Source organism: Penicillium brevicompactum (assembly GCF_028827555.1).
Source record: "Penicillium brevicompactum strain IBT 35665 chromosome Unknown utg000003l_segment0_segment0, whole genome shotgun sequence".
Classification (NCBI taxonomy): Eukaryota; Fungi; Ascomycota; class Eurotiomycetes; order Eurotiales; family Aspergillaceae; genus Penicillium; species Penicillium brevicompactum.
The window spans coordinates 1,191,335-1,211,889 of NW_026623206.1; the positions used below are offsets into that span (position 1 = coordinate 1,191,335).

Here is a 20,555-nt window from a genome sequence, read left to right on the forward strand (position 1 = left end):
TGTAATTTGATCACCGATCTTAAATGCAGCTATAGACTTGCCGTACATCGGGCCGATTTAATGGAATATCTCATAATCATTTTAGGAAATGATTTGAACTATCTCAAGCTTAATTTCAAAGAGCTGTTGCCACCTGCATTGATTAAACTATAAACTGTCGCCTTTCTGCGGCCAATTCTCATAGTGCCTCGGAAGATCAACATGGAACCAAGGAGAGATAGCTATTATATATGGCTTTCAACAATCCAATCAAATTGAGAGTATAGTATTCGATCTACAGACATGGGATGCTAAGCCCTGTTAGGAACCTCCATTTAACACTAAACTACGAGTAGTGTGGTCGGTGTGAGCATATTTGCGGTTATTGTCAGCTCACATCCAAAGTCGCCATTGCTGCAAGTACTTTTAAGACTGGCTTCACAAATGCGAGCTCAACGCATGCTATAGGTTTTATTTGGAACAGAATAGTAAATATTGGGGGTATTCATAGGGCTGACATTGACATTTGAAAGTCCAATGGGTTGAGTAGGCCTCGGAATGAAACTCTCTGGGATTGACTGGTGCTATCAGTGCTATCAGGAAAGAATACAAACCAACACCTGGGCACCATCTAGACCTTCGCTGCTACAAGCTATATAAAATTTGTTTCAATAAATGAAATGTCCGATCCTTGACTTGTCATGCGCAGGTTTGAGCAATTTACTGGCTGGAACCACAGAGTAGATAAGTGGAACTACTTGGTAAAGCGAATATGAGAATGCCTTCAGCGTAGAGGTATTCACTCTCCCAAGCCTAGCTTTCGCATATTAGGTATTATCTCGGAAATTTTGTATGTAAACATTACGCTTTAGATCATGCGGGCCATTGACCAGCACCAGGGTGAATTATAGGCCTGCAACTATCTGATTGAACTAAACCCACAGTAAGCGGCACTACGACAGAAATGGTCTGGCGAAGTAAACTGAAAAGATTCGGCTATAAGAAGAGTAGAAAACCAATTTCACGTCCGATTTCTCATTTCTCATTTGAAAATCGAGAAATGAACTCAACCCTTTCACTCTTTCTCCCTTACCTAGTACATGACATCTGGTCATCAAAAAAATGAGTGCGAATCTCTTCAACTCTACACCACTTGAAGGCCCGATGAAGTCACGCCCACACCACCAGCCGACGTTAAGCAAGTTGACCATCCACCGCCCAAAGCCAGTCTAGAGCAAAGAAACGAGGAGGAAATCCTCCAACATCCAAAAGAAGTGACCCAAAATGCACAAATTGGAGTGCAAAAAGCAGAAGCCACTGCACTCGTCTGGTCCAAGACTGCAGTTCGCGCGATATATGCATGGTAAGTCAATGTAACTCTGGAATAAAGGTTCAATCTTAACACGCGCTTGCAATGAGCAGGATCTGGCTGTGCTTTTTCATCCTCTCCATGCAACTCTCCCTCAATTCCAACATGATCTACTACGCCTATGCAGACTTCCAATCCGCCCCTCAAATTTCCCAAGCCTATATCCTATCAACAATCATCGCTGGAATCATTGCACTCCCAATTGCAAAGATCCTCAATCTGTGGGGTCGCGCAGAGGGCTTTTTGCTTTTCTTGGGACTTTTTCTCATCGGCTTCATCGTCATGGCCTCTTGTAATGGTCCTAACAGCTTTGCAGCTGGCTATACGCTATACACTGTCGGCAATAACTCTGTGACTTTCATACTGAGTGTATTTGTGGCAGATGCAACTGGTCTACGTAACCGAGCATTCGCATACGCATTCATTGGTACGCCGACTATCTGCACCGCTTTTGCTGGACCATTAGTTGCACAGGCGTTCTATGTCCACTCTTCGTGGAGATGGGCTTATGGATGTTTTGCTATAATCATCTTCATCACATTTGTTCCACTTGCTTTCGTGCTCAAAATCTACCAGCGCAGAGCTGAAAAAGCGGCCATTTTCACCAAAACACATGCTGATCGCACTGCGTTGCAGTCGTGTGTCCATTATTTCCATGAATTCGACTGTGTCGGTGGGTTTTTCCTAATGGCCGCTTTCATTCTCTTTCTGCTACCTTTCAGCCTAGAGGTCTATGGCTATGGTGGATACTCATCCCCAACCTTCATCAGTATGATTGTCATTGGAATTGTGCTCTTCCCTGATTTCGCCATTTGGGAGAAATACTGTGCCAAGTCACCCTTCATCAAGTGGGAGCTGTTCAAGAACCGCACTGTTCTTGGTGCCTGTATCGTTTCCGCCGTCATCTTTTTCAACTATTTCGCATGGAACCAGTATTATTATTACTACCTCCAAGTTGTTCACAACCTCGACACCGCAAAGACCGGATATATGACACAGATCTATGGAGTTAGCTCCACAATCTGGGGGGTCATCTTTGGCATTTGGATCCGCCAAACCAAGCACTTCAAAAATATTTGTCTATTCTTCGGTGTTCCGCTCTTCATGCTGGGCGCAGGTCTCATGATACATTTCAGGGGAACTGATAGCAAAATCGGCTACCTGATCATGTGTCAAATATTCATTGCCTTGGGAGGCGGAACGCTCGTCATCGGCGATGAGATGGCTGTCATGGCCGCGGCCGATCGAGAAGGAATCCCAATGATGATTGCCTTGATAAGTCTTGCCGGTAGTGTTGGTGGATCCATTGGCTACGCTGTTGCCGTCGCCATCTACTCAAACACCTTTCCTGAGGCTTTGCTCAATGCCCTTCCGGATGAGACAAAGGCTGATTTTGCGACAATTTATCTTGGTGGCTCGACGGCGCAGCTGATATATCCCCCGGGCTCGGCAACCAGGGATGCTATAAACCACGCGTGGTCGTATAGTCAGAAGTATGAGTGCATTGCGGCCTGCGCTATTGTTATTCTTGCATTTCCGGCGGTCGCTATGTGGAAGAACTACAATGTGGACAAGCAGCAGGTCAAGGGCATCGTCATTTAGTCACTTTGGGGAGGCATCTTTCTTTTTTCAATGAAACGTCTGCTGCATATAGTTTTAAATAGGGTATGATCAAGATAACTTCGAACATTCATGCCCAAAGAATAGCACTTCTGTGACGCCAACTGTGAATCTGCCTATTGAGAACATTTGAGGAGGTTTGAGGGATCCAAGTGAAACTAGTGCTATGATACGATCATACGATGTAAAAGAAACGAAAAACTCATATCAACTAGAATGCAATTTATTTATGATTTTCTTAGCCATCATGACATGCGCCATCCTGCCACCCTGACGAAGTTGGGGAAAAGCGGCCAAGGAACAGCTCACTGACAACAACACCCGCAAGAACAGCACACAGTACACCGATATTGTACGTCATTACTGCCAGCATCCTTGATAACAACTATTAGCTATCGAAATTGTGGCTGTCAGAATACGGACTCTCAATGCATAGCCAATCAAGGCACGGAGTCCCTCAAGCAAAGAGCTCAAACTGCCTTGCTGCCAAATCCATTTTCTGTATGATCGAAACAGACGCGGCTGTGAATTGACATGCGGTTCCTCCCCGTGCGGCTGGGAGGAAAGCTGCGGTGTGGGGTGGAGAAGGGGAGAAGATGAAACCGCGCCGTAGTGGTCGCTGTCCTCGTTCGCTTCCACACGTGGTAGTAGAGGACTGACACGAACCTTTGAAGCCCGATTCCGAGCCCAGCGAGAGGAAGGTAGATCCAGCTTGAGCGCCTCATGTGTTTTGTGGTCGGTGTTGGTTGGCTGCTGGTCTAGTTGAAGCTTCAATATCCCCAAGAACTTGTTGAGTAAGACCAGGAGGAAAAGGAAAAGGAGAGTAAAGACATATGAAAACGCTGTAGTCGTTGACCACCAGCTGAATAGCAGGGTGACTTGAGTGCTTGCAGTGAAGACCATTGGCATAGACATCTCCATACCATGGCCCCCGTCAGCATGATCATGTTGACCATGGCCACCGTGGTCCATGTTCATATTGTGATTCATTGTAGCACGAAGGATTGAGATCAAATAGACGCTGGATACAATGTGCGATCTATTTATCTCAGCTCTGGGATGATCGCAAATCAGGCGATAAATGCGCGCACCGGTGCTCTGTACAGATTATGCTTGGCACGAGGCAGCTACACCTTAATGTGCGCATTCTACCGCATAATAGCGCAGGGTTCGAACGTCCCTCTCCCGCGTGGTGGAGTTGGGGACCTTGGACTGCACCAGATTGAGTGAAGATTGATTGATTGGCCAGTGAAAGTGATCCGCATGAGAGAAGGCTCTCACTGAAGTGACTTCCTTGTTTGATTTTGTTGTAGAGCTGACCGCTACGAATTTAATTTTGAAAAAAAGAACGAGAGACCAGGTGATCTCCCGTCCAATATCACGCGAGAAGTCTGATGCGACATAAGTCAAGCCTCCAGGCATGTCAAAAAATGTATCTTCATAGAGCAAAAACCTTCGAATGACAAGCCTTGGGATTGTATTTAGCTAACTCAGAATCGTACAGGTGCCATGGCATTACACATGCCAAACTATCTTTCAGCAAGAACACCGAAGCAACATCTGGCTTGGGGACCCCTTAGCCCCAGTACGCAAAATTCATGTCTTTGTAGAGGAAGTCTTCCTCTCCTCTTTTTGATTCCTCTTCTGTCGCCATTTTATCCCACGAGTTGCAACAACCCATAAGCAAGGAGACACAGCGATCGAAATCAGTGCCAATGTAGTATACGCCCAGCCTTCACCCATAGCCAAACCCATAGGACTGATCGCCGCCGACGCCGCAGCGCCAAGTTCGCAACGAAACAGATTGTTCGCTGCGGTAGCCGTTGCCGACTGCCCTGGCCAAAGATCTACCATCAAAGCGTTCAACACCTGTGAAGTACCGATAAGTGCCCAGCCAGCGATAAACAATAGGATCACGGGTGCGGCAATGTGAATCTCCCGTCCCATTACCCAGCCGTATGCCACCATTGCGATGTTGCTGATGTAATAGAATGGCAGAGCAATTTCCAGTCGAGCACGTTCGATATTGAAGTTGCTGATATCTGCGCGCACACCTTTCACCACGGTCATCCCAGCATGCCGAGCATGGCGACGATAGTTCCAATCCACCAGTCGACCAGTCGTGAAAGCTGAAATCACACCGCCAGCGCCGATGGGAAGATACATCAAAGCGGCTTGGATATCGTTGAAGTGATAGATCTTGTGGAAAGAAGTGGAAGCCCCGGTCATGACAGCGTAGAATCCAGCAAATAAAAGTCCGGTAGTGAGAAGGACAGCCGATGTTTCGAGGTCCAGGAGGATCTTCAAGGTTGGAATCGGCGAAGGAAACCGAAAGGAGTAATTCTTTCGAACCTCGGCCTCGACTTCGGGATCCGGTACAATGCCTTGCGCCTTGCGCCTGCGATGCCGGATCACATCCGCGACAGAGTTGTTCAGCGTGGGTGGAGGGATCGAGCCGTCGCCGACGACCTTGCGACAAGTTTCCGGAAGGAACAACGCGAGAATGAGGAAGAAGACACCACCGAATATCAAAAGGAACCAGAAGATCCAGTGCCAGTTCGTATACTGACTGAGAAGACCGCCGATGATTGGGGAAAGTGAGGGACCTAGCATACTTCCGATCGAAGCGAAGGCGATGTAGGAGCCACGCTCAGCAGACGTGATCATGTCGCCCACTAGGCCATTTGCAAGTGCGACTGTGCCACTACTGCCAGCACTTTGAAGACACCGGAGAACGAGAACGGCAGCATAGCTACTCTGAAGACCTAGGCCCAGGTTGGCTGCGAGATAAACGGTGAAGCAGATTATGTAGGCGGGTCGACGGCCTGCGTGGTCCGAGAAGCCTGCGGTAAACATAGGTGCCACGCCCTGCATGATCTAGAGATATATGGTTAGCTGTTACTCCACCCTGTGCGGGTATCCAAGTGGTTACGTACCAGGTACGTAGTGACGGTCAAGTTGACCTGAGAAGTCGAGACGTGTAACTCATTTGCGATGGTGGTCAAAGCTGGTAGGTAAATACTGGACGACAAGGGTGAGAAAAAGCTAGCCAAGGATCCCATGGCCACGATGTAGCGCTTGGTGTTGACTGTGAACTGCGAGAACTGAGGGTCGCGCGGTGTTTCGAGAGACTTGGCCTCATCGGCCTCGGCTTGTGATGCCATCTTGGACTTCGCTATCAGATCTCGAGGGTTTATTCTCCGTACCATGTGGTCTTTCGAAGTTGGTTGAAATATCCCCGATCTGAATACTTCGGATCCCGGTTCCGGGAGAGATGAACCAATCACCGTGCGAGGGAGGTCCGCCGTCTGATTGGGAATCCCGGCACCGGCACCTCTCGACCACATCACACGCTCGCACATAATGTTGACCTTGACATTGTTTTCCAGGTTCACTTCGGGCTACAACCTCATTTATCTTCGCCTTGGTTAGTTCGGATCAAAAACTCTCCACACTTTACAGCACTGTATCCTGATATTTGTTTGCAGAGATCAAAGTGGACAGGCAAAATGAAATGAGCATATCTCAGTGATAATTCCTCAAGCCCATCCATGGTTTCAACCCGACTTTGCATAGAAATGGAAATATTTCGTTAGCTCTGTCAGAAACCCACGTACAAGAATATAAGTGACCACCCAGTTATGAAAAGAACCTTTTTCCATGACTAGGATAATTAAGGTTATCACCATGACAAGTAAGACAAGAAGGAGAGACCAGGGTACATACAAATCCCCAAGCGAGTAGCGCTGAAAGAGACCCATGGATATCTGTGGTGTTGTTTCAAAGAAGCCTGAAACAAAAACTCTCCTGGGGTTTACACAATGCTCCATTCACGGACGAAGGAAATATACGAAAGTGACCTTTCAAGGCAAGAAAGGGTACTGCTAAAAGGCAAGCTGCCCACGCATTCAGCATAGTTCGATAAATGGGGCACGCCAAACGTCAAACTGTTCTCCAAAGGTTGAAGATGTAAGGCGGGATCACAATCAAAACCTCGAATGGCGGAAAAGACACAAGGACAAGCATAAGTTAAGCCATTTGGACTTGTGGAACAGCAAGCTGACTGCTTGCATCCCAAGCTTCCCGGGAGAACGTCAAAGATTACACAAACTAGGGAAATTTGATGATGAGACAGTAAAAATTCCGTCCTTTGGGGTTTGCTCCTACAAATACTATGTCAAATATCGCCAAGACCTTCACCAGGACGAGACATGGCCGGGAGTGGGGAAATCGTGGAGTGCTCGGCTAAATTCCGAGCAGGGGCTGTCACTGCAAAAGACCCCGAGCAAGAACCGAAGTCAACTTGACAGTGAATGTAAACCAGATGAAAAGTTATGGACTAGAAAATTGAATTGTAAGGTTTCACCAATCATCGCAAGTAGGAAGTAGAAAATGGCTTGCCGAGGTGTACAATCCCTCGGCCAAAACGGCGTTTTCCCCGGCGTCTGGGGATCTTCTCCGTATTTCCCCATTTCCCCCTTCTCCACCTCCCATCGTCATTGGCCCCGACGGATCTTCGCCCTGTGCACTCACTTTGAACCTAAACCTTCCTGGGGAGGTGCAAGCCAATCCAACTCAGCGCACAACCTGATCATCGGCCTGAAGTTACCGGGGTCAGGTCAAACCCGTAACGCGGCGGAGATCCAATGAGCGTCAACACCGCGACCTGGAGAAGAGCCGTCCCGCAATTTTCCTTTCGGATTGCCGAATTCAGCGTCGGGTAAAAGGCATCCCCAGGTTTAGCCCCGCCGTGACACACTCCCCCAGTGCGACTGTGCCGGGTTCTGGCCCTGGCTCATCGGACCACGCGAGAGTCTGGCTAAATTCAGCCGGGATGTAACCGTATTGGACATGTCGCTCATTACTTTTCCTGGTTTTTTTGGTCCTCGTGGGGAACCTGCTTTCGATGACTCGGACTCTCGCCGTGTTTGCGCAGGCTATAAAGGCCCCATGCGCCGCTATGATGTCGCAACTTTGCATTCTTGTCTTTGACTATTTCATGATACCCCGCAGATCGATCTGCAGTCGTTGGTTTATAAATTTACGTTAACTAATGCGACACAGCAGCGCTTTGTGATTTCTGTTCATCGACTCTTAATACATTGGCCCGATCACATTCAAGATGAGCGACAAAATTCCATCATGGAATCTCGTCCACAAGCTGGAGAAGCGCTCGCTTCTCATTGGAATTAACTGTGTCGCTGCACTATCAATCCTGTTTTTCGGTTACGATCAAGGAATGATGTCCGGTGTCAACAACGCGAAAGACTACATCGATCTCATGGGGTTCGGGTACACTAAAATGGTTGACGGCGAACCGACCCCAGTGGTGACAAATTCATTGCTCCAGGGTGGAATCGTGTCGGTATACTACCTTGGAACCCTTGTCGGTGGTCTGTTCGGTGGATGGCTTGGAGATCGCACGGGACGGATCAAGACCATCGGCGCGGGCGCTATCTGGGCTATTGTGGGAGCGGCTTTGCAATGCTCAGCCATGAACCATAATTGGATGATCTGCGGTAAGTGCAAATTGCTTTTGTTCGTTTTCGTTGGATTGATCTAACGTGTACAGCGCGCATGGTAAACGGAATCGGCACCGGCATTTTGAACGCTATCGTTCCTGTCTGGGCTACTGAGACAGCCGAGCATACCTCGCGAGGTCAGTTCATTGCGATCGAGTTCACTTTGAACATCTTTGGTGTTGTATTGGCATATTGGCTTGAATTGTGAGTCGTTTACTTTGAGTGATGTGAGCATTTCTAACCTTCCGCAGTGGTTTGTCTTTCATCGACAATGGAGAGTCTGCTTTCCGATGGAGGTTCCCAATCGCATTCCAAATTGTCTTTTTGATCGTTCTCTTTGGCTCTGTATGGTTCTTCCCGGAATCTCCTCGATGGCTGGTCAAAGTCGGTCGCGAGGACGAGGCTCGATACATCCTGCAACGTTTGCGTGGATCCAGCGGAGAGGACCTTGTCCGTGCCGAAGCCGAGTTCCAAGATATCCTGAGCATTGCCGAGATGGAAAAGACCGTTGACCATGCGGATTCCTACTGGTCTATGCTGATTGGCTATAAATCTGGTGATCTTCACATCGGTCGCCGAGTGCAGTTGGTGGTCTGGCTGCAGATTATGCAAGAATGGGTCGGCATCGCGGGTGTCACCGTCTATGCACCTACGATCTTCAGTATTGCTGGATTTGACTCTACAAAAAGCCAATGGATCAGTGGACTGAACAATGTCTTCTACATGGTATGTTTACACCTTGCATGGAATTGCGGCAGTGCTAATATGGGTTTAGTTCGCCACGCTGGTTTGTGTTTTCACCATCGACCGTCTTGGTCGGCGATGGACGTTGTACTGGGGCTCGGTTGTGCAGGGAATTGCCATGTTCCTTGCCGGTGGATTCTCCCGACTCGCCATCGATGCCAAGGCTGTTGGTGACATGGGCAAGGCATCATCATACGGCGCTGCAGCAGCCTCGATGATCTTCATCTTCACATCAACATTCGGAGCCACGTGGCTGACAGTACCATGGGTATACCCAGCCGAAATCTTCCCCCTGGCTGTTCGCGCCCGAGGAAACGCTTTCGGTGTTGTTGGTTGGAGTATTGGTAATGGATGGCTGGTAAGAAAAGCTGATCAACAAGAACGTATTTCAGCGCTAACATGAAATTTTGTTAGACTCTTCTTTGCCCTGTGATGTTCAGCGCTATCAACGAAAAGACCCTATACGTGTTCGCGGCCAGTAATGTCATCACAATTCCCATGGTCTGGGCGCTGTACCCGGAGAGCAACCAACGCACTCTTGAGGACATGGATCTTTTATTTGCTGCCAAGACCCCATGGGTCTGGGACGCTGAAAAGACATTTGCGCGGCTCAAGGCCGAGAACCCGGGCATGGTTCAGGCGCTCAGTCGCAAGGGCAGCGTGGTGGATCCAGAGACCGGAAAGCCTCTCTCAATCGGCGCAGCAGCAGCACTTGCATCATCCAAAGCAGGCGATGATGCCACAGGAGCGGAGCATGTTGATCGTGTTTAGATTTGTAGATCACCTGGGCAAAGACTGTGAATTAGTCACGAAGAATGTTTTAATGACAGCCACAACCATGGATAATTGGATCTCATGGGTAATTATTTTCTACCTAGTGTCAGCCGAAGATGAAGTCATTGTTGTAGCGCTGCTGTAAATACTCATGATCGCCTCGGGGTATCCTTGACCTGGATTTGGATATTGGTGGTCCAACCCAACCTCCAACCTTGGAACGTAGGACCGAGAGCAACATGAATTCTAATTGGTCACTTCCAGAACAACCACCAAATATTGTCGGAGTCATCGTCAAACATCTCTTAGCCCTCTCGATTATTTCTTGATCTAATTCATTGCACTTTCAATAAGAGCACATCAATCATTTTCCAAAAAAAAACGCACATATCGCGCGGTAAGCTCAGCTCCGAGTACGCGTCTCACCGCGTCGCCGTACCCAAGCAATTGATTCCAGCTAATTCCCAACGCAGCCAGCATCACTCAAAGGCAATCCATGTTCCAAGCCTAATCGGGACCTTGCATACCGCACCAAGGGATTGAACACATCATTGAGCCAACACACATGGAAGTCATGGCACTGCATGTGGATCCTACAGGCTCGCCCGCCTCAGCATCAATCCCAACCCCAGGCACAGCTCAAAGAACCGAGAAAAATGAGTTGAATAAACTTGCTCAGCCATCAATTCAAACCAAGAAATACCTCCACCGCATATCTCTTCACCCAACACTAACCCCCTACCGACGGCGCGTTTACCGCGTCCTTCTATCCGTACCGTCGGGTCGCTGGACTACATACTCAGCCATGGCAACTTTTCTAGGTTCCAGTGCGCGGGCGGTGGGTAATGCAATGCGAACCAATCCATTTGCGCCCGAGGTCCCATGCCATCGGGTTCTCGCGGCGAATGGGACGCTTGGTGGGTATAAGGGAGAATGGAAGGTTGATGGGCATAAAGCTGGGGGTGGCTTTTGCGAGGAGAAACGTCTGAGACTCGAAGAGGAGGGGGTCGTTTTTGTTGATGGAAAAGTCAGCGGTGTCTGTTTCAAAGAATTTGTCGATCTTGGACAGAAGTGACTGTGGATTATGTACGTTGGCGTCATGTTAATGTTTTTGGCTAGGGCTGTGCGCTCTTGATCTCTGGCACATGAATGGTGTTTATGGTCGTTTTCTCCTCAATTGAGATTATTTCAGTTGCCTGCGATTTGCGCTCATGGTATGGCGACAGCTCTGGAGCGACTTGTCAAGCTGCTGCTGATACATTTAATAGTGTCAGCATGTTCTCGGCATGAGCATATTCTCGGCAGACTCAAGCTTGCCAGGCAACCATGGAATCATATTATATACCGCATGGAAACCTGATACCTGGATCGATTCAAAATACTTGAATCCATGATTCACAGATTGAGAACTGACACAGGTCACAAGCTTCCACAGAAAAGATGCCCCTGGGACTGCAATGCCTCTGCTTACATTCCAGAGCCAACTCGGCGGAATTGCGATAGCGTGAAAGGCTTCAAATCTGAGCTGGTCATTCCCGCAATCCACGACCTCGTCTGCCCTATCATCAATGCGCTACTCTGGTCCATCCCCGAGAACATTCCACCAAACACCTTTGGAACTGGATGGGTATCTATTAAATGATGGCCTCGGGTATATAGTACAGATTTGAAAGCTGTTCACCGCTGGAACCTCTTTTCAAGCCACCCTGGCCCTGACGATGCGTACCTTTATTTGGTACATAGCATATTGTTCATTCGGCCACACGACGAATGCATATTATGAACCGTGGCAAGACACCCAGCCATTTATTCCTCCAGTTTTTGTCGACCAAACCATAATACATTCGGGTACATGCCCAGGGAATACACCCCAAACACGGGATCAATGGTGTCAATATGATCTATACACAGATTATACGGATACAGTACCAGACACTGGAGTCACTCGAGAGTTTTGGCTCAATGTACACCAAGCAAACCTGGCACCCGATGGGCGATCAAGATGGATGCTAGCAATAAACAATTCAATGCCGGGTCCAACAATCGAAGCAGACTGGGGAGACACCGTGATCATTCACTTGCGCAGTAGCCTGCCACCAAAGATCAACAACGGAACAAGCTTGCATATCCATGGACTCCGTCAACACTTCACCAATCCGATGGACGGGGTAGTGTCTGTTACGCAATGTCCTCTCGCACCTGGGAATGTAATGAGCTACCGGTGGAGAGCGACACAGTACGGCACGACGTGGTACCATTCTCACATCGGACTTCAGACCTGGGAAGGTGTTTATGGAGGTGTTATCATCAACGGGCCAGCCAGCAGCAACTACGATGAGGATAAAGGGGTGATCTTGCTTTCAGACTGGGATATCAATACCGTGGACCAGCTCTGGACCCAAGCACAGACAGTCGGTGCACCTCAGCTCGACAACGGCCTCATCAATGGACACAATGTCTTCGGAGGTGACAATGGCTCAATCCAGACAGGATACCGGTACAATACCTCCTTTGTCCCGGGGACTTCATACCGGCTTCGTGTGACAAATGTCGCTTGCGATACTCAGTTCAAATTCAGTATAGATCATCACACTCTGACGGTCATATCTATGGATTTTGTTCCAATCAAACCCTACAAAACTACTGTAATCAATATCTCAATTGGTATGCAAATGTATGAGCAAACCTGAAACAAAAAGAACGTCCTTACTAATTTACTCGGGGAACAGGCCAGCGCTACGATGTGATTGTGCAAGCAGACCAAGAATCAATCGCAAACTCCTTCTGGCTCCGCGCCATCCCACAGCTATCATGTTCGACAAATAGCAACGCAGAAAACATCCGCGGCATCATCAACTACGGAACAGGATCCGCAACCTCGCTCCCAAATACAACAAGTTACACTATAACAGACACCTGCGAAGATGAACCCGCATCAAAGCTATCCCCAATAATCTCCAAAGATCTTTCCCTCACCGCATCCGATTTCTACTACAACGAAGACCTTCCCGCCTCCGTAGCCCAGAACGAGAACTCCGTCTTCCGCTGGTACCTGAACGGGACATCTATGCAGGTGACATGGTATCAGCCAACGCTAATGGACTTCGTCGACAAGGGTCAGGGGTACTACGGCGGAGCCGTAGAGCCGCCGGATCCAACGCAGCCCAGCCGAGCGGTAATCTCCGTCCCCAAAGCCGAAACTTGGGTACTTGTGATAATAGAAACGACCGTACAAGCCCCGCACCCGATACATCTGCACGGGCATGATTTCCTAGTTGTTGCGCAGGGGTCTGGGGCCTGGAACGTCGACACAAACACACTGAATCTAGACTATGCGGCCGGATCACTTCCGAAACGAGATACTGCACTACTTCCTGCACTGGGGCATCTGGTGCTGGCGTTCCGTACGGATAATCCTGGTGCGTGGCTGATGCATTGTCACATTGGGTGGCACATTGATCAGGGATTTGCGTTACAGTTTGTTGAGCGGGAGGACGAGATTAGAGGGATGTTGAATGTTTATGGGAATGCGTTGGGGGGTTGGTGGGAGTATGGGAAGGCGATGAAAGAGAATTGTGATATTTGGAATCGGTATGACCCTGGCGGTCAGATATTGGTGAATGGGGCTGGGATTTAGATCGTAGCTCTGCATTGACATTGATCTCCAGGGTCGGAGTTTGAAAAGTGGAAGAAGGTAGGATTGAGATCGGCGTTACTAGGTTGGGAAGTCAAAGGATCTGGATGCGCTCAGGGCTGACCTTTTCGAGCCAGCGAGGATTTACAAAGTTGCACAAGGATCCAAAGAGTTTTCTTTAGAGTTTTGACTTTTTTGAATGTGCGGAGTACTTTTGCTTGCTTTCCTTCGGAGAGGATTTCTTTGTTCCTTGCTTCTATGTATGCAGGGTATTTGGAATAGCTCAACGCCATTAGAGAAGCATGATCAATGTGTAGCCACGTAGTTGAAAAATGTGATATACTAGGATTCAAAGGATTGTACTACATGTACGTGTCCGGGAAATTACTTGGCGGATCGACGAAGCCGAGTACTAGCTCAAGGGGAAGAAAGGTAAAAAATAGGTGGTTCGATTAGCTAGAGAAAATGGAAACACAAACCCGAGCAGGATTTGAAAAAGCACAAGATACATCGTAATCATAACAGTACATTGAAGGCATCTCACATAGCCCATCTAAACAAATCGCGCCTCTCTAGAATCTAGAACACGGGCTCGTGAGCTGAACCCAAAAAATAAAGCGTAGAAGCGAATCGTCTATACAGGATCGACTCGGTCGAGTGCGATCCAGACATGCAAATTCAAAACCGAATAAGGAAAAAGAGAGAAAAAAAAGTCGTAATATCGTCAAGAAAGCACTGTCGGTAAAATGAGGTGGAAAGGAGGAGGCAATCATGAAATGTGCTTCGCGGATCGCTTGGAAGATCCCCGCTTGGGAACATCCATGTGGTGGTATGAGCGCAGGTGTTCGACGAGGTGATCCTGTCGTGGGAATCCATTGCTACCCTTGCGTGAGCAGTGGTCCACGGGGCAGTTACGGAAGACCGGGTAGTGGACGCTGGACTGGTGGCGCTTTAGGTCGGCGCAACGGGTGAAAGCTCGACCGCAGTTGTCGCATGCGAAAGGCTTAGCGCCTGCAGGCCTGGTTGAGTGATGTTAGTTAAATTCACCAGACAGCGTGGATCGTGGATGGCACTACTTACTTAGAGGAAGAAGATGTAGTAGGAGCAGGTGAGTCGGATCCAGAGTCGTAAAGGGTGCTAGGGTATTGGGGCAATGCGATGTCCTCGGCGGGAAAGTTGAAGCTGCTGCTGTAGCTGCTGCTGTAGCTACTTCCACAGCTGCTCGGTGTGCTTTGGGGTACCAGGCGCGGGGTGTAGACTGGGAATTCAGGGTACTCATGCGGGGAGGCGTAGGTGTATGGGCTACTGGTGATGCCGTAGACCTCGGGGGTGACCTCTTGCATGGGGAAGGATGTTGGGTTGAGGTCGCAAAGCGAGTCGTAGACAGGCTGGCCACCATAGAAGAAATCCATACCACCCGGGGAGGAAGAGTAGGAGGAGTAAGAGTCGTAGTTGAAGGGGGACTGCATGTCGGAGGTAGAAGAGAGGGAGCGAGAGGACATGGCCATAGGAATTGGAATTGCAGTCTTATTAAAAGGAAAGTTAGATTAGTCTAGAGTGTGTACAAAGTACGCCAGTCCACATACCATCGCGCGAGAAATTGGAATTATAAAAATCAATTCAGAGGGCCAAATGATCAAGGGCAGAATTCATTAAGTGTAAAAGGAAAGGAAGAAAGGTACCGGGACCCTTTTATCTGTGAAACTCGGAAGACTCTCGAGATGCATGACTAGAGCCCCCTCCGACTAGACACGGGACAGCCCATCTATTGTGGACCTCTCAAAAGGCTGTGAGCTGCAGTTCTAGAAGACTACTGGATGGGGACTGGTTAAAACCGTACGTTTTTCATTTGCGGGAATTTGGGATGGGATTTTGGGACATGCAGGCCGTTGAGTAGTGCTGACGGAAAGTTCCACGGCCCTTCTAGTGCTGCACGTCCACGACTGATGATTGGAGGTTGTTGGAGGTGAGTGGACGACGTGAGGCTGGGCGAGCCAATACGCAGAGTCGATAAGCAGCAGCGGTCAGAACAGACAAACAGAGTTCCCCTCACGGTCGATCCCCACCTGATTGGTTTGTTTTAGTGTCTCGTGTGTTTTCTAGCGTCGTTCCACTCGTTCTAGCGCGTCTTTGGACCCGGTTTCCTTGTTTGTTTTCGTCATATCTCTTTGTGCTCGAGTTTAGCTGGAAATTGAGGGTAACCCCCTGGGAAAATCGAGTGCTGTCTGTACTTTGTAGGCAGGCAGTAAGTTGAGCAGAATTATTAAAAAGCAGTACTCCGTATAATAAAAGGCTATACTTTAGGGCTGTGCGATTCCATAGTCAGGTGATACTCGTACTGTTGTAGAACAACAGCGATAATAACGACAACAACAACAATGTAGGTCTGCGCAAACCACATTGACGTAGCCCAAATCGGCACAATCGTGCCGAGTGATCAGCCTTGCGAACTCCAATCTGCCAATCCTGGGGTCTCAGATCGATGATGTATAGCCCCCGCGCACAGCCCCTTTGCACTAGTCTTCGCTAAATTATTCTAGAAGGGAAAAATCCCGCACGCCAAGTCAACTTGATGCTCGTACTTGTTAGTGTACTTTACTGAGCCTCTCTCTTTGTTAGCGCTTGTGACGTTATACTGCGTGAACTCGCACTCTATTCCCCTTCCGGTGCGAATCTACTTCATCTCCGCGGGCCCTGGATTCGCTTCCCCGGGCCCTGCTGGGCAACCTTGCACGCATATTACTATGCCGAGACTTTCGGAAGAAAATCGCTTGCAGCCGTGCCGTCCCCGGATTTCAATCGCTTTCTTATCCTCTTGTACGTAGTACTTTTATGCATGCACCCAATCCGGGCGACGGATGTACAAGTACTCCCGTACTTGATGCGTTGTTCACGCACCGATCGACACCCCAGATCCAGCACCCGGGTGTCGAATACGTTCAGGGCTTAGGCCAGGTACGGGCAAGGGAGACGGTCGCATAAGCGTGGGATTTTACTTCTTGGTTAACTTAGCTCTTAGCTCTTGGTCAACTTTGCTGGGACTTGTATTACTCGACATAGAAAAAAGACTCGACATGCATGGATCATTGTATTGTTCAGTGAACCGTGAAAAGAAGAAAAAAAGACAGAGATTTGACAAAACGCCCACACCACCGAGGCCCCATTCATTGCGATCATTGCCCGATGCCCGTACGAAAACAGTAAATGAACAGCCCGGATCCCATGACAGATGGTTCAAAGTTCCCTCCCGCATAGCCTCAAACATCCAGCCCAGTCTATGTCATAGCGTCGGGCCACAAATTTTCCGAGCAGATTTTAGGCCGAAAAGAAAAAAAAAAAAAAAGTCAACTGTGCAGGGTCGGTTTGCTCATGAAGAAATTGGGACGGATTATAATTCGTCCTCGAGATATTTGTACACGAACTTGAAATCGGCCTTACGGCGATTCATCCTGTTCAATCTTCGTAAGCGTGGAGTTCTTGGGTTTGACCTTGCGTGGGCCGGATAGAGATAACTGACCATGTGCTCTCGTAGTCAAAGAAGCGATAAGTTCCTTGCTCAAATTCTTCAGTGATGTTCTTGGGCTCCTCGTGGCGCTGGAACCAAGTTTGGTACTGCTTGTGGAAACGCCAGCTCTGATTCCGAAGCGCCTTGGCTGCAAGATATTGCTGGTAGCTGCCTTGGCGGTAGTAGAAGAGGTAGAAAAGGGTATCAGTATCAATCCTGCCAGTATCGTACAGTCGAGGGTCATCAAATATTGAGAGAGGTTCCTGCGGGTAGTATAACGGAGTACTGTAGGGGTTCTGAGGCTTGTAATGACGGGGCTTCTCGGCATCACCAGGCTCTGGACACGTTGTCAACGATGTGGCCAGAAGACGTTGCGTTGATGGCGAGGGGTTTGCCGAAGCACGCGTCTTCGTCACCTCGAATGATTGGAGCAAGTCTTGAAGGCCCGGTGGTAGATGATACACCGACTTCTCACCTTCAGCCTGCTCAATCTCCGTATTCCCATTTGTCGATGTCTCCACCTTCGCCGGTGCTGGTGATGACCTTGCGCCTGCTGGAATCTTAGATCGACCATTGGTACCAAGGTCCTCTGATACGGCGGCCGCAGCAGGGGAGATTATGGGCTTGGAGATAGGCTGTGCTGGCGCCACGATCGGTGAAGCGGTAGAAGATTTGGAGACTGGCATAGCCACGGACAGAGCCGGGCTGAGACCAGGTGGAGGGGGAAGGGGGAGAATTCCCACCCCACTTTTATCACTTGCAGCTGCGGCAGCCGCAGCGGAGGCGTACTTGAGGGTCTCGCCAGGGGGGCGGGTGGGGAGCGGAGCGGGCTTCATGCCCGGGGTGGCACTAGAGGAGGCAGCGGGGTGGAGGGTAGCGAGGACGGGAAGCGGTGATTTCATCTGCGTCGACGGTCTTCGAGGAGCAGTGGCTTCTGGCTTCGGTTTGGGTTTAGATTCCGGCTCTTCATCTGGTACAGATTGAGCGTCTTGTGATGATACGCGATCGCCTTCACCACCCATGCCGAACTGCGCCTCGATCTCCTCGCCGATGTTGAGATCATCGTAAAGCGTCTCATCTTCGCCAGAGTAGTCCAGGCTACCACCTTCCTCGACGTAGTATTTGATACTTTCCTTGAGATCTTGTACCGCACCCACGTCCAGGTTACCGTTTTGTAACGACCGATTGAGGAACTCCAGCTTGTTCACGTGCCACTTATGTCGTTCGGTTACGTGCGAGATGTCGGCCATTCGGTCTGCCTTCTTGGTGTCTTTTTTCCCTTTTTTCAGTTGCGCATGGAGAGTTTCTTCTTCTGCTTCTAAGGCTTCGATCTTCAACTGAAGCTCGTCCACCATATTCGACAGGAACTCGGAACACTCCACTCGCTCCTTCTCTTTGGGGTCCAACCTAGAAGCTGCTGAGAGGCCTTCTTTGGAGTAGGCTTTCGTCTTCATCTCCTTCTCGACGGCCTTGAATTGTTCCATACACTGCCGAGGCTGTTAGCTTGTCCCTTGGGTGAAGCGGTCGGACCCAAGGCCCTATAGTAGTCGCAAACCCACCACTTCAATGGCTTTCCGCTGCTCGATAAGCGGGGCTTTATCCTTGACCTCGTTTCCGGCGGCCCATGATTTGATCTGATCTCGGAACCTTTGCAGCTTCTTGATCTCGCGCTTCAGGTGGTCCTCGAGCTTATCCCGTTGCGTGGGATTTGTGGCTTGTCGAATCTTTTCATAGATGCCTTCGAACGTCTGAATCCCTTCAGCGACCTTCTTGAAGGTCTTGTCGATTTCTTGTTGCGTCTTCCTTGCGGCCATTGTGAAAGCGTGGGCGAGGACGGAGCCGTCCACTGGCGTTTATCTCAATGAGGGTGGAGGGTTGGAGGGTGTGCGACCCGAGCGATCAATATTGCACCGTCGACAGAAATGTGTTTTAGGGAATTGTGGGTAGTGCTGGCTCATGACAAGGCACATGGACTCAGAAACCAGTGGATTCCTCTCCGCGTTGAGTGGAAAGCTCTGGATGCCGAAGTGGGCAGGCGGTGTCGAGGGGCGGAGTTCCACTGCGATGGCGGAGGGGCGGGTTTTCTGGCGGGCGCTCGCGACAGTGTCAATCTCACGGACTTTCAGTGCACCCGTGGACGCATCGTATGCTTATCGTGTACTTACGTGAAGTATTCTTGATCCACGTTCAACGGCCACCACTCACCACTGATTTCCATATCTTTACCCAAGACGGCGGGTAGGTACCCCAGCTTCCCAACCCCACCCTTCCTTGATCCTTAATGCTTACTTGCTGCTCTTATAGATCTAAATTATGAAAGGTCTGCACACCAACGTCGCGTATATACAACACACCGTTAACATCGCCCAGTCGTTATCCAACGAGTGAAATCGGCGTCCGTTAGTGTCGACTCGGAATTGATCTCATCTATCGGCAAAGGACTTCTCGTGTTTGCCGGCGTTGGCAAAGAGGATACCGAGAAGGAGGCTGAGAACCTGGTGAATAAGGTGCTGAAGGCTAAATTTTGGCCTGACGAGAATGGAGCACAAGTAAGATTTTGGGCTCGTTGGTGCAGCGGCGGCAGTTGACCTTTGCGCAGTGGAAAAAGAACGTTCAAGACATTGAGGGTGAAATTCTATGTGGTAAGAGAATAATACCTTCTCCTAGTGCCAATGCACCATACTGATTATCACCCGTGTTTAGTTTCTCAATTCACCCTCTACGGCAAGATGAAAGGCACCAAGCCCGATTTCCATGATGCAGCGGGCCCGGGACCAGCACGCAAGCTCTATGACCACTTCTACGCGAAAATGTGCGATGGCTATCAACCGGACCGGGTCAAAAATGGTGTCTTCCAGGCAATGATGGAGGTCGAACTAAAGAATGACGGGCCGGTGGGTGTAGACTACTGCAGCGAAGACGCGGCGGTACATTTTGCCTTCCTGGCTCCTTTCCTCGCCGCAAATGACCTTATACTGACTGGCTTTTATTGTAGGTCACCATTGAAATCAACACCAACCTCCCCCAAAAAGGAACCCAAGGACAAGAAAAATGACAAGACGCCGGATGAGCAAGAGTTGAAGGGATCATATGAATTCCAAATACCGGCTGAACTTTTGCAATGAACAAAAGAAACGAACACAAAAGATAGAGTCTTATGTACATACTATTATAGACAGATACCCCAATGTCATTTACACAAGTTGAGTCCATGCCCAGGTGCTAGCCCTGGACCTCGGGAAATACATCTGCCCAGACCACAAGTAGATAGACAGATCAGTATCGAAGATGTTTGGCTTCTATATCTTCCCGATGCGATGATCTCTACTGCTTAAGCCCTTCCGGGTGGATAGTTTACAGGTCACAGGTAGAGAACAGCATTTACTGTATGATCATGGAGTTATGTCA

The 20,555-nt window shown here is 49.2% G+C and overlaps 9 protein-coding genes across 9 annotated transcripts; 5 read left to right on the plus strand and 4 right to left on the minus strand.

The window, feature by feature from the left end:
• Positions 1-1,393: 1,393 nt before the first annotated feature.
• On the plus strand, positions 1,394-2,950 carry N7506_004303 (Siderochrome iron transporter 2; the record flags this gene model as incomplete). The annotated part of the gene is made up of 1 exon (XM_056953597.1): positions 1,394-2,950. The coding sequence occupies one exon, from the start codon at positions 1,394-1,396 to the stop codon at positions 2,948-2,950; it is 1,557 nt and encodes a 518-aa protein (XP_056812486.1).
• Positions 2,951-3,206: 256 nt separating this feature from the next.
• crmD (putative copper transporter crmD) lies at positions 3,207-3,946 on the minus strand (the record flags this gene model as incomplete). Its single annotated transcript, XM_056953598.1, has 2 exons — positions 3,207-3,353; positions 3,392-3,946. The coding sequence occupies 2 exons, from the start codon at positions 3,944-3,946 to the stop codon at positions 3,207-3,209; spliced, it is 702 nt and encodes a 233-aa protein (XP_056812487.1).
• Positions 3,947-4,564: 618 nt separating this feature from the next.
• Positions 4,565-6,132, minus strand: N7506_004305 (MFS transporter; the record flags this gene model as incomplete). Its single annotated transcript, XM_056953599.1, has 2 exons — positions 4,565-5,845; positions 5,905-6,132. 2 exons carry the CDS (start codon positions 6,130-6,132, stop codon positions 4,565-4,567), a joined length of 1,509 nt encoding a protein of 502 aa, XP_056812488.1.
• A 1,958-nt stretch (positions 6,133-8,090) lies between these two features.
• N7506_004306 (uncharacterized protein) lies at positions 8,091-10,005 on the plus strand (the record flags this gene model as incomplete). The annotated part of the gene is made up of 5 exons (XM_056953600.1): positions 8,091-8,487; positions 8,541-8,694; positions 8,742-9,216; positions 9,266-9,592; positions 9,649-10,005. The coding sequence occupies 5 exons, from the start codon at positions 8,091-8,093 to the stop codon at positions 10,003-10,005; spliced, it is 1,710 nt and encodes a 569-aa protein (XP_056812489.1).
• Positions 10,006-10,573: 568 nt separating this feature from the next.
• Positions 10,574-11,083, plus strand: N7506_004307 (MGMT family protein; the record flags this gene model as incomplete). Its single annotated transcript, XM_056953601.1, has 1 exon — positions 10,574-11,083. The coding sequence occupies one exon, from the start codon at positions 10,574-10,576 to the stop codon at positions 11,081-11,083; it is 510 nt and encodes a 169-aa protein (XP_056812490.1).
• Positions 11,084-12,035: 952 nt separating this feature from the next.
• N7506_004308 (multicopper oxidase) lies at positions 12,036-13,645 on the plus strand (the record flags this gene model as incomplete). Its single annotated transcript, XM_056953602.1, has 2 exons — positions 12,036-12,672; positions 12,738-13,645. 2 exons carry the CDS (start codon positions 12,036-12,038, stop codon positions 13,643-13,645), a joined length of 1,545 nt encoding a protein of 514 aa, XP_056812491.1.
• A 766-nt stretch (positions 13,646-14,411) lies between these two features.
• N7506_004309 (uncharacterized protein) lies at positions 14,412-15,231 on the minus strand (the record flags this gene model as incomplete). Its single annotated transcript, XM_056953603.1, has 3 exons — positions 14,412-14,661; positions 14,723-15,168; positions 15,229-15,231. 3 exons carry the CDS (start codon positions 15,229-15,231, stop codon positions 14,412-14,414), a joined length of 699 nt encoding a protein of 232 aa, XP_056812492.1.
• A 1,799-nt stretch (positions 15,232-17,030) lies between these two features.
• N7506_004310 (CNOT2/3/5 family protein) lies at positions 17,031-18,961 on the minus strand (the record flags this gene model as incomplete). Its single annotated transcript, XM_056953604.1, has 4 exons — positions 17,031-17,091; positions 17,160-17,622; positions 17,719-18,634; positions 18,707-18,961. The coding sequence occupies 4 exons, from the start codon at positions 18,959-18,961 to the stop codon at positions 17,031-17,033; spliced, it is 1,695 nt and encodes a 564-aa protein (XP_056812493.1).
• Positions 18,962-19,460: 499 nt separating this feature from the next.
• On the plus strand, positions 19,461-20,272 carry N7506_004311 (D-aminoacyl-tRNA deacylase; the record flags this gene model as incomplete). The annotated part of the gene is made up of 4 exons (XM_056953605.1): positions 19,461-19,467; positions 19,518-19,696; positions 19,747-19,789; positions 19,851-20,272. The coding sequence occupies 4 exons, from the start codon at positions 19,461-19,463 to the stop codon at positions 20,270-20,272; spliced, it is 651 nt and encodes a 216-aa protein (XP_056812494.1).
• Between the last annotated feature and the right edge of the window lie 283 nt (positions 20,273-20,555).